This window comes from Ascaphus truei, unplaced genomic scaffold, assembly GCF_040206685.1.
Source record: "Ascaphus truei isolate aAscTru1 unplaced genomic scaffold, aAscTru1.hap1 HAP1_SCAFFOLD_512, whole genome shotgun sequence".
NCBI classification, from domain to species: domain Eukaryota; kingdom Metazoa; phylum Chordata; class Amphibia; order Anura; family Ascaphidae; genus Ascaphus; species Ascaphus truei.
The window spans coordinates 252,258-264,650 of NW_027456843.1; the positions used below are offsets into that span (position 1 = coordinate 252,258).

Sequence of the window (12,393 nt, forward strand, 5' to 3'; positions counted from 1 at the left end):
TGAGATACAGGAGGAGAGGGCACAGCGAGATGCAGGAGGAGAGGACATAGTGAGATACAGGAGGAGAGGACATAGTGAGATGCAGGAGGAGAAGACATAGTGAGATGCAGGAGGAGAGGACATAGTGAGATACAGGAGGAGAGGACATAGTGAGATGCAGGAGGGAGGGCATAGTGAGATGCAGGAGGAGAGAACATAGTGAGATACAGGAGGAGAGGGCATAGTGAGATACAGGAGGGAGGGCATAGTGAGATGCAGGAGGAGAGGACATAGTGAGATGTAGGAGGAGAGGGCATAGTGAGATGCAGGAGGAGACGACATAGTGAGATGCAGGAGGAGAGGGCATAGTGAGATGCAGGAGGAGAGGGCATAGTGAGATGCAGGAGGAGAGGGCTAAGCGAGATGCAGGAGGAGAGGGCATAGTGAGATGCAGGAGGAGAGGACATAGTGAGATGCAGGAGGAGAGGGCATAGCGAGATGCAGGAGGAGAGGGCATAGTGAGATGCAGGAGGAGAGGGCACAGTGAGATGCAGGAGGAGAGGACATAGTGAGATGCAGGAGGAGAGGGCATAGTGAGATGCAGGAGAGGACATAGTGAGATGCAGGAGGAGAGGGCACAGTGAGATGCAGGAGGAGAGGGCACAGTGAGATGCAGGAGGAGAGGGCATAGTGAGATGCAGGAGGAGAGGGCATAGTGAGATGCAGGAGAGGACATAGTGAGATGCAGGAGGAGAGGACATAGTGAGATGCAGGAGGAGAGGACATAGTGAGATGCAGGAGGAGAGGACATAGTGAGATGCAGGAGGAGAGGGCATAGTGAGATGCAGGAGGAGAGGGCATAGCGAGATGCAGGAGGAGAGGACATAGCGAGATGCAGGAGGAGAGGGCATAGCGAGATGCAGGAGGAGAGGACATAGTGAGATGCAGGAGGGGAAGACATAGTGAGATGCAGGAGGAGAGGACATAGTGAGATGCAGGAGGAGAGGGCATAGTGAGATGCAGGAGGAGAGGGCATAGTGAGATGCAGGAGGAGAGGGCATAGTGAGATGCAGGAGGAGAGGACATAGTGAGATGCAGGAGGAGAGGACATAGTGAGATGTAGGAGGAGAGGGCATAGTGAGATACAGGAGGAGAGGGCACAGCGAGATGCAGGAGGAGAGGACATAGTGAGATACAGGAGGAGAGGACATAGTGAGATGCAGGAGGAGAAGACATAGTGAGATGCAGGAGGAGAGGACATAGTGAGATACAGGAGGAGAGGACATAGTGAGATGCAGGAGGGAGGGCATAGTGAGATGCAGGAGGAGAGAACATAGTGAGATACAGGAGGAGAGGGCATAGTGAGATACAGGAGGGAGGGCATAGTGAGATGCAGGAGGAGAGGACATAGTGAGATGTAGGAGGAGAGGGCATAGTGAGATGCAGGAGGAGACGACATAGTGAGATGCAGGAGGAGAGGGCATAGTGAGATGCAGGAGGAGAGGGCATAGTGAGATGCAGGAGGAGAGGGCTAAGCGAGATGCAGGAGGAGAGGGCATAGTGAGATGCAGGAGGAGAGGACATAGTGAGATGCAGGAGGAGAGGGCATAGCGAGATGCAGGAGGAGAGGGCATAGTGAGATGCAGGAGGAGAGGGCATTGTGAGATGCAGGAGGAGAGGACATAGTGAGATACAGGAGGAGAGGGCATAGTGAGATGCAGGAGGAGAGGGCATAGTGAGATGCAGGAGGAGAGGACATAGTGAGATGTAGGAGGGAGGGCATAGTGAGACGGTGGAGGAGAGGACATAGTGAGATGCAGGAGGAGAGGGCATAGTGAGATGCAGGAGGAGAGGGCATAGTGAGATGCAGGAGGAGAGGGCATAGTGAGATGCAGGAGGAGAGGACATAGTGAGCTGCAGGAGGAGAGGACACAGTGAGCTGCAGGAGGAGAGGGCATAGTGAGATGCAGGAGGAGAGGACATAGTGAGCTGCAGGAGGAGAGGACACAGTGAGCTGCAGGAGGAGAGGGCATAGTGAGATGCAGGAGGAGAGGGCACAGTGAGATACAGGAGGAGAGGACATAGTGAGATGCAGGAGGAGAGGACATAGTGAGATGCAGGAGGAGAGGACATAGTGAGATGCAGGAGGAGAGGGCATAGTGAGATGCAGGAGGAGAGGACATAGTGAGATGCAGGAGGAGAGGACATAGTGAGATGCAGGAGAGGGCATAGTGAGATGCAGGAGGAGAGGGCACAGTGAGATGCAGGAGGAGAGGACATAGTGAGATGCAGGAGGAGAGGGCATAGGGAGATGCAGGAGGAGAGGACATAGTGAGATGCAGGAGGAGAGGGCATAGTGAGATGCAGGAGGAGAGGGCATAGTGAGATGCAGGAGGAGAGGGCACAGTGAGATGCAGGAGGAGAGGACATAGTGAGATGCAGGTGGAGAGATTCCCAGGTACTGGGGGATAGGAAGAGTACAAAGAATCACAGCTTTTGGAAAGTAAAGTTCTCCCAGCTGCAGAGTTGTTGTTGTGCAGAGTCCCGATCTTCCTCCAATCTTCACCTCCAATTTCAACTCCAAAATGAACTCTGCCCGACACTTTCCATGCGACACTAAGATGGGACTCACAGCCAATATAGTCTGTCTAAAATACTGTGATCACATGCATTTGACTAACAATTAAGGGAGGGGTTTGCCTAATCAACTCACAGAAACATACCCCAATAGTTAACTAAATTTTAAGTTCTCTTGCACTTGATGGTAGGATAATTCAGCTCACAGACACATACCTGTTTGAAGAAGTAAATCAGGATGTTAGTCCAGATATTCAGCGTGCGTCCATGATTAAAGATATAGAAAGAAAACATCCAGAGATGATAACTCCAAAATGATATATATGCCCAGGGCAGCATGTACCTGTGTGTATACGCGCCGGACTGTGTATATTAATACCTCGGTACTCTGGCATGATATATAAATCCTCCAGGTATAAGGACCTCCCTTTCCAGGTGCTGTATGTAAGGTAGGACAGCGCGTACCCCACCAACGCGGGACCTGAAACACACATTCACAGAGGGGACTCTCCCACTTCAGAGGTTAGCATCTCATCCCCTCCTCCCCAGGCTCTACCGTGTCTCACCTGTGTCTCCTCTGTCACCGCCCCCGAGCTCGGCCACCAGGCAACGGAAGACGGGGGACTCCCCAAAACCGTCCCGCATGAGACCTGGGGGTTATATATATTTTTATATATATATATATATACATACACACACACACACACACACTCTCTCTCACTCTCTCACACTCACTCCCACACACTCACTCACATACAGTACACTCACTGACACACACCACAGATTTGTCCTACAAATTATATTTAAGGCAGTGTTTTCCAGAACTTTCTGCGGATAGAAAATCTGTTCCTGCCAGTGTTTTATCCTATACCCGAGGTCCACACGGACTTCCAGTGTCCTCCCGGGTGGCCAATCGCATTGGGGTGGGGGGGGGGACTCTATTTTACCACCTCTATCCATCGTCCTGGGTCCGTATTTGCAGACGATTGTCGTGGGAATGACATCCTATTTGAAGGACACATCGGAGCTTCAGCTCAAGGTCGGACAAGGTGACATACTATGCCCGGTAGAGGGAAGTCGTTTCTAAACCTCCTTACCTAGGGTGGCCACATTTGCCCGGTGACAAAACTCGCGCATGCGCATTCACGAGCGCCGACCGTGCACACACGATGGGCACTTGCTGTCCGCGCATGCGCGATTCGGAGCTTGCCGGGTCGCACATGTGCTTTTATGCAGCTGACAAACGCCGATGGCGCGTGAGCGGCCAGCGCAGAGAAAAACCTGGACGGCGGCCTGAAAAGTCAGGACAAAACGGCTAAAACCGGGGCGCCGGGTCACCCTATCAATACCACATGAGGAGCAGGGGGACAGGACCTGCGGGACATCAAAGGACGGTGGGATTAAAACAATTCTGGATTGACACACTGTGTGCTCATTTGCATGTCCTTTCCCAGAATCCCTGGCTGCAGTGGGAGCGCTGTACGCTAAGAGGTAATGGGGAGGGGCGGGGCTGCAGACCTGCCGGAAACGTGGGAAAGTGCGCGCGCGTGATATGTTTATTTGCTGGACACGGCATGGAGGGATTTCGTCACTTTTTTTCCACTCACCATAACTTATTTAAGGTGCGGTGGAAACCTATCCCAGTTTCACATTACAAAGCCAGTGTAACCAGCCTCGCCAAAGGTCACAACTGCTGCCTGTGAGCAGGTTGCTGGCTCTGCGCTTTAACCCAGGCTGTGCTGAAAAGTTGTGTGACATGATAGGCAGATGTTTATAGGGGGGGGGGGTCAATGTCAAAACGGATTTGAAGCAAAAAGGTGACACTGTGTGTGCTCATATGCATGCCATTACCCAGAATCCCCGGCTGCAGCGGAAGCACGGTATGCTAAGAGATAATGGGGAGTGGCAGGGTTGCAGACCTAACTGAGACGTGTGCTCACGAGTGGGGTCTTCCCTTGCTGATTGGTAGACAAACTTTCACGTTGACCAAAAACTATCTCCACTTTGATTGGCCAGTTCTTCTGCACGGACAAGGTACAGACATGGGGTCCTAACATGGCCCCGTCGTCCGCAAACATGTTCATGGGTTTATTCGAGCGCTCACACGTTTACGTGCATCCCTTACACTGGCGCCATGTTATCACGTGGCTCCGATATATAGACGATGTTTTTATGGTATGGCGGCGGCGGGGGGGGGGAGGCCACGAGAGGAATGGAGTGACGGTATTAACATGCTCCGTTCGTGTCACAGAACGATTGCTGCGGACACACTGGTGGCTGTGATCCACTTTTGGGATGTAATAGTGTAAAAGAGAGGGTGGGATAGGTATGGATATCTATACGAAGGAGACGGAACGCAATTCCTTATCAAATCGCTTCTAGCTTTCATCCCAGCAATCTAAAAGAATCTCTTTCGTGTCGCCAGGGTCTGCGCGTCCGTAGAATTGTAGAGTAGGGGGTGCGCAAAGTTTCTTGCATGCGCCCCCGCCTCCTCTCCGGCTCGTGCCCCCTCCACCCCCCTCCCCCCCCCCCTGCACGGCTCCGGAGTCAACTGACGTTGCGGGGTCATGTCACGTCGCCATGACCCCGCAACATAATTTGACGCCCGATTGCCGTGGAGACGCGTCGCTGGAAGGCCAGGTAAGTAACGTTACAGACGCCTCACGCGACACCCGGCATTTATTTAAATGCTTTCAGAGAAGCGCGGGGCCTCCGTATCAGCCGCGCCCCGCCCCAGAAAATCTCGCGCGCGCCCCTGTTGTAGAGGATAAAGCATTGGTCAGAATGCGGAGTATGTCCAAAAATATATATATACACAACGGGGATATCAACAGGATAAATTAGAGGTATTAACAAATAGATCTTTATCTGAAGAGAGAGATCGGTTTTATTGAGGAAATCGGTTTTATTGAGGAAAAATACAACAGAATTCCCTGAGTATCGACTTACTCATTGCAATCGAACCATTAATGTAAAACGCGCTTCACAGCAGTAATACACGTGACATAATATAAATCACAAATGTAGCACCTATCCCCCCTGCCACGGAAGATCCGGCCACTACATGGGTAGTGTCCCCAGTGCTGTCGCTCACCTGCGGGGTAATTTAATCGTGACTTCCGGGAGCCCACTCGCGACAATGACCGGGTCGCGTTTGCCCGGCCGTAAGGTCAGCGGTTCAAGGACCGTCTGACCTCCACCCCTTTAAAAGGAGCATTCTGGCGGGGGTTGGCGCTTACTCGGTTATTTCATGGAAGATAACAAAGCCGCGGGCCTTCCATACCTCCAGATCCAGTCTGCGTCGCTATTGGTACGCGTTTATATGTGGGTGCTGGGCAGCTGGGGGAGGGGAGCTCCCTCGCAGCTTCCCTGGTCACGTATGTAGGTCCGGTACATAGGGCTGACCAGCGGTCGGGGGGGATGAAACGGTCAGTGGATTTATGGTGTCAATTTGTAGCGAGATCCAGCAAGTCGGTGATCGCCCCCTGGTGTAGAGAGCAAGGAGTGAACTCGGTGATCGTCCCCAGGTGTAGAGAGCAAGGAGTGAACTCGGTGATCGCCCCCTGGTGTAGAGAGCAAGGAGTGAACTCGGTGATCGTCCCCAGGTGTAGAGAGCAAGGAGTGAACTCGGTGATCGCCCCCTGGTGTAGAGAGCAAGGAGTGAACTCGGTGATCGCCCCCTGGTGTAGAGAGCAAGGAGTGAACTCGGTGATCGCCCCCTGGTGTAGAGAGCAAGGAGTGAACTCGGTGATCGCCCCCTGGTGTAGAGAGCAAGGAGTGAACTCGGTGATCGCCCCCTGGTGTAGAGAGCAAGGAGTGAACTCGGTGATCGCCCCCTGGTGTAGAGAGCAAGGAGTGCACTCAGTGATCGCCCCCTGGTGTAGAGAGCAAGGAGTGAACTCGGTGATCGCACCCTGGTGTAGAGAGCAAGGAGTGAACTCGGTGATCGCCCCCTGGTGTAGAGAGCAAGGAGTGCACTCGGTGATCGCCCCCTGGTGTAGAGAGCAAGGAGTGAACTCGGTGATCGCACCCTGGTGTAGAGAGCAAGGAGCGAACTCGGTGATCGCACCCTGGTGTAGAGAGCAAGGAGTGAACTCGGTGATCGCCCCCTGGTGTAGAGAGCAAGGAGTGAACTCGGTGATCGCCCCCTGGTGTAGAGAGCAAGGAGTGAACATACAACCAGTGTCTACGATGTGTCAACGGCGAAGTATGGAATGAAGGCAGTGCACGCAGATCTAATACATAGGTGATAGTGGGGTACTTAACCGCCGGTGCGCTGGTCCTGGGGAGCTCCTGAAGTCCCAATGTGACCCAGTGAAGAAGAAGAATCAGGCACACGGTCTTCTGCGTGACGTGCCCCCCCCCCCCCCCCCCGTGTGTATGGCAAAGCTGGCTGACTGGTGAGTTATCGGGGTAAGTCAGGGACCGCAGAGAAAAGCTTATTGGGGGGAGGGAGGGGGGGGTGTCTTTGGTAATTCAGTGTAGTAGATAAACACTTTTACGGGTTATTCAGTGTATCTGATGTTATCTACTGAAATAGTCAGCTGAGTATTTATAAAAAAGGTCACGAAGTGTCTGCTTCATATTAAGTATCTCAATATCTGGTGAGTGGGGATAGTAAAGGTCCCTAGTAATGCATCGGGGGGGGGGGGCTAATAAAGGGTCCCGTCCTCGGAATGACCAATGGTGGTCTGAGTTAACACCCCCCCCCCCCTTCTCCTGTGTGTGTCTTGGTGCCGGTAATCGGGCAGATGGCAGTCAGCCGCGCGCGCACTGGTCGTTATGAGAATCGAGACGTAGGAAATCAGTGATCCTGCTTGTGGGGGCCACGATGGGGGGGGGGGCCCAGCTCGGAGATAACCGCTTAGGGTACTTAGCGAATGGACTCCCTCCTCTCTTACGTGCGGCGTGGCAGCAGGAACTGGCTAAATGGCCGGTGTGCCACCTACAATTACCCACAGGCGCATTATTAGTTCTGAGAGTCTGGGTGTAGGGGGTCTCTGTTCATACTGTGGGGTGGGGGGGGGGGGCGTAATGAGGTCCCATCTCCGAGATAGTGGATCGCCGCTTAGAGTACTTGGCGAATTAATACTATCCCCACGTATGTCGGTATCACTGGCCGGCTCGATGAACCGCGAACCGCATAGCGTCTGTGGCTGACGCACTACTTATTATTGCGCCAGTTGTCCGCATGCGAGAGGCGCGGAAATACTTGTGGCGCGTTGCGGTTTAAAAAAGGCAGACTTGCCGTTAGTACAGCGAGTCATCGGAAACGCATTCAGCGTTAGCGACGGCCCATCCAATGTGTGATGTCCGGAGGCCCGGTCCATCTCAGACCATCGTCTCCAGTTCCAGCCTCGTAAGCTGGCCAGTGACAATGAGCGGAAGCCATTTGTACTCGCGTCGCGAAAGTGTTGGGTCGTGACGTCACCATCAACGTACCTCCGACACGCGTTTTACGTCGGAACGCTTCCTCAAGGGTCCCCTGGACCTTCTTTCCCTACTTCATGGGACTAATGGAGGACGGCAGGCTAAGGAATATTAAGGTACTGGCTTTGGCCATTACATTGTCCGAGATTATGTCATGAATTGACCTGGTCATTGCCATATCTGTGAGTACTTGTCAGGAATATCCTGACAGTTTAGGAGTTCTCCCTTTCTGCTCCTCTGCCTGTCTGCCGGGTGTGCTGCTGTCTCTGCCTGCTCTGGGGTTTCCCTCTGCCTGTCTGCTGGGTGTGCCGCTGTTTCTGCCTGCTCTGGGGGTTTCCTCTGCCTGTCTGCCGGGTGTGCCGCTGTTTCTGCCTGCTCTGGGGTTTCCCTCTGCCTGTCTGCCGGGTGTGCTGCTGTCTCTGCCTGCTCTGGGGTTTCCCTCTGCCTGCCTGCCGGGTGTGCCGCTGTTTCTGCCTGCTCTGGGGTTTCCCTCTGCCTGTCTGCCGGGTGTGACGCTGTTTCTGCCTGCTCTGGGGTTTCCCTCTGCCTGTCTGCCGGGTGTGCCGCTGTTTCTGCCTGCCCTGGGGTTTCCCTCTGCCTGTCTGCCGGGTGTGCCGCTGTCTCTGCCTGCTCTGGGGTTTCCCTCTGCCTGTCTGCCGGGTGTGCTGCTGTTTCTGCCTGCTCTGGGGTTTCTCTCCTCTGCCTGTCTGCCGGGTGTGCCGCTGTTTCTGCCTGCTCTGGGGTTTCCCTCTGCCTGTCTGCCGGGTGTGCTGCTGTTTCTGCCTGCTCTGGGGTTTCTCTCCTCTGCCTGTCTGCCGGGTGTGCCGCTGTTTCTGCCTGCTCTGGGGTTTCCCTCTGCCTGTCTGCCGGGTGTGCCGCTGTCTCTGCCTGCTCTGGGGTTTTCCTCTGCCTGTCTGCCGGGTGTGCTGCTGTCTCTGCCTGCTCTGGGGTTTCTCTCCTCTGCCTGTCTGCCGGGTGTGCTGCTGTCTCTGCCTGCTCTGGGGTTTCCCTCTGCCTGTCTGCCGGGTGTGCCGCTGTTTCTGCCTGCTCCGGGGTGTTCCTCTGCCTGTCTGCCGGGTGTGCCGCTGTTTCTGCCTGCTCTGGGGTTTCCCTCTGCCTGTCTGCCGGGTGTGCCGCTGTTTCTGCCTGCTCTGGGGTTTCCCTCTGCCTGTCTGCCGGGTGTGCCGCTGTTTCTGCCTGCTCTGGGTTTTCCTCTGCCTGTCTGCCGGGTGTGCTGCTGTTTCTGCCTGCTCTGGGGTTTCCCTCTGCCTGTCTGCCGGGTGTGCCGCTGTTTCTGCCTGCTCTGGGGTTTTCCTCTGCCTGTCTGCCGGGTGTGCTGCTGTTTCTGCCTGCTCTGGGGTTTTCCTCTGCCTGTCTGCCGGGTGTGCCGCTGTTTCTGCCTGCTCTGGGGTGTTCCTCTGCCTGTCTGCCGGGTGTGCCGCTGTTTCTGCCTGCTCTGGGGTTTCCCTCTGCCTGTCTGCCGGGTGTGCCGCTGTTTCTGCCTGCTCCGGGGTTTCCTTCTGCCTGTCTGCCGGGTGTGCCGCTGTTTCTTCCTGCTCTGGGGTTTCCCTCTGCCTATCTGCCGGGTGTGCCGCTGTTTCTGCCTGCTCTGGGGTTTTCCTCTGCCTGTCTGCCGGGTGTGCTGCTGTTTCTGCCTGCTCTGGGGTTTCCCTCTGCCTGTCTGCCGGGTGTGCCGCTGTTTCTGCCTGCTCTGGGGTTTCCCTCTGCCTGTCTGCCGGGTGTGCTGCTGTTTCTGCCTGCTCTGGGGTTATCCTCTGCCTGTCTGCCGGGTGTGCCGCTGTTTCTGTCTGCTCTGGGGTTTTCCTCTGCCTGTCTGCCGGGTGTGCCGCTGTTTCTGCCTGCTCTGGGGTTTTCCTCTGCCTGTCTGCCGGGTGTGCCGCTGTTTCTGCCTGCTCTGGGGTTTCTCTCTGCCTGTCTGCCGGGTGTGCTGCTGTTTCTGCCTGCTCTGGGGTTTTCCTCTGCCTGTCTGCCGGGTGTGCCGCTGTTTCTGCCTGCTCTGGGGTTTTCCTCTGCCTGTCTGCCGGGTGTGCCGCTGTTTCTGCCTGCTCTGGGGTTTCCCTCTGCCTGTCTGCTGGGTGTGCCGCTGTCTCTGCCTGCTCTGGGGTTTCCCTCTGCCTGTCTGCCGGGTGTGCCGCTGTTTCTGCCTGCTCTGGGGTTTCCCTCTGCCTGTCTGCCGGGTGTGCCGCTGTTTCTGCCTGCTCTGGGGTTTCCCTCTGCCTGTCTGCCGGGTGTGCCGCTGTTTCTGCCTGCTCTGGGTTTTCCTCTGCCTGTCTGCCGGGTGTGCCGCTGTTTCTGCCTGCTCTGGGGTTTTCCTCTGCCTGTCTGCCGGGTGTGCCGCTGTTTCTGCCTGCTCTGGGGTTTCCCTCTGCCTGTCTGCCGGGTGTGCCGCTGTTTCTGCCTGCTCTGGGGTTTTCCTCTGCCTGTCTGCCGGGTGTGCCGCTGTTTCTGCCTGCTCTGGGGTTTTCCTCTGCCTGTCTGCCGGGTGTGCCGCTGTTTCTGCCTGCTCTGGGGTTTCCCTCTGCCTGTCTGCCGGGTGTGCCGCTGTTTCTGCCTGCTCTGGGGTTTCCCTCTGCCTGTCTGCCGGGTGTGCCGCTGTTTCTGCCTGCTCTGGGGTTTCCCTCTGCCTGTCTGCCGGGTGTGCCGCTGTCTCTGCCTGCTCTGGGGTTTCCCTCTGCCTGTCTGCCGGGTGTGCCGCTGTTTCTGCCTGCTCTGGGGTTTACCTCTGCCTGTCTGCCGGGTGTGCCGCTGTTTCTGCCTGCTCTGGGGTTTTCCTCTGCCTGTCTGCCGGGTGTGCCGCTGTTTCTGCCTGCTCTGGGGTTTCCCTCTGCCTGTCTGCCGGGTGTGCCGCTGTTTCTGCCTGCTCTGGGGTTTCCCTCTGCCTGTCCGCCGGGTGTGCCACTGTTTCTGCCTGCTCTGGGGTTTCCCTCTGCCTGTCTGCCGGGTGTGCCGCTGTTTCTGCCTGCTCTGGGGTTTTCCTCTGCCTGTCTGCCGGGTGTGCCGCTGTTTCTGCCTGCTCTGGGGTTTTCCTCTGCCTGTCTGCCGGGTGTGCCGCTGTTTCTGCCTGCTCTGGGGTTTCCCTCTGCCTGTCTGCCGGGTGTGCCGCTGTTTCTGCCTGCTCTGGGGTTTCCCTCTGCCTGTCTGCCGGGTGTGCCGCTGTTTCTGCCTGCTCTGGGGTTTTCCTCTGCCTGTCTGCCGGGTGTGCCGCTGTTTCTGCCTGCTCTGGGGTTTCCCTCTGCCTGTCTGCCGGGTGTGCTGCTGTTTCTGCCTGCTCTGGGGTTTTCCTCTGCCTGTCTGCCGGGTGTGCCGGTGTTTCTGCCTGCCCTGGGGTTTTCCTCTGCCTGTCTGCCGGGTGTGCGCTGTTTCTGCCTGCTCTGGGGTGTTCCTCTGCCTGTCTGCCGGGTGTGCCGTTGTTTCTGCCTGCTCTGGGGTTATCCTCTGCCTGTCTGCCGGGTGTGCCGATGTTTCTGCCTGCTCTGGGGTTTTCCTCTGCCTGTCTGCCGGGTGTGCTGCTGTTTCTGCCTGCTCTGGGGTTTTCCTCTGCCTGACTGCCGGGTGTGCCGCTGTTTCTGCCTGCTCTGGGGTTTTCCTCTGCCTGTCTGCCGGGTGTGCTGCTGTTTCTGCCTGCTCTGGGGGTTTCCTCTGCCTGTCTGCCGGGTGTGCCGCTGTTTCTGCCTGCTCTGGGGTTTTCCTCTGCCTGTCTGCCGGGTGTGCCGCTGTTTCTGCCTGCTCTGGGGTTTCCCTCTGCCTGTCTGCCGGGTGTGCCGCTGTTTCTGCCTGCTCTGGGGGTTTCCTCTGCCTGTCTGCCGGGTGTGCCGCTGTTTCTGCCTGCTCGGGGGTTATCCTCTGCCTGTCTGCCGGGTGTGCTGCTGTTTCTGCCTGCTCTGGGGTTTCCCTCTGCCTGTCTGCCGGGTGTGCTGCTGTTTCTGCCTGCTCTGGGGTGTTCCTCTGCCTGTCTGCCGGGTGTGCCGCTGTTTCTGCCTGCTCTGGGGGTTCCCTCTGCCTGTCTGCCGGGTGTGCCGCTGTTTCTGCCTGCTCTGGGGTGTTCCTCTGCCTGTCTGCCGGGTGTGCCGCTGTTTCTGCCTGCTCTGGGGTTTTCCTCTGCCTGTCTGCCGGGTGTGCCGCTGTTTCTGCCTGCTCTGGGGTTTTCCTCTGCCTGTCTGCCGGGTGTGCCGCTGTTTCTGCCTGCTCTGGGGTTTTCCTCTGCCTGTCTCCTCTTGGGTGCTCCTGTCTTCTGTCTCTGCCTGTTTTATAGTTTCCTGTTTCCTACACCTCTTTGCCTTTGCTCTGTTTGTGTCCAGACTCCTTCTGCCCCAGCCCCGATTTGTTTCCGTTTGGTTCCTGTTTGAGTCCTGGTAACATAATTAAAGGCCCTTGCTTATGAACTAG

The 12,393-nt window shown here is 56.4% G+C and overlaps 1 protein-coding gene across 2 annotated transcripts in view; it reads right to left on the minus strand.

Annotated features, from left to right (window-relative positions):
* Positions 1-12,393, minus strand: part of LOC142485017 (thialysine N-epsilon-acetyltransferase-like) — a 28,877-nt gene that overhangs the window by 7,186 nt on the left and 9,298 nt on the right. The window contains exons 3-4 of one of the 2 annotated variants that reach the window (XM_075584246.1): positions 3,123-3,206; positions 2,936-3,037 (exon numbers count right to left, since the gene is read on the minus strand). In XM_075584246.1, coding sequence (XP_075440361.1) covers positions 2,936-3,037; positions 3,123-3,206 — 186 coding nt within the window. Of the gene's footprint in view, positions 1-2,899; positions 3,038-3,122; positions 3,207-12,393 lie in introns of both variants that reach the window. The other variant, XM_075584245.1, reaches the window with a different exon arrangement.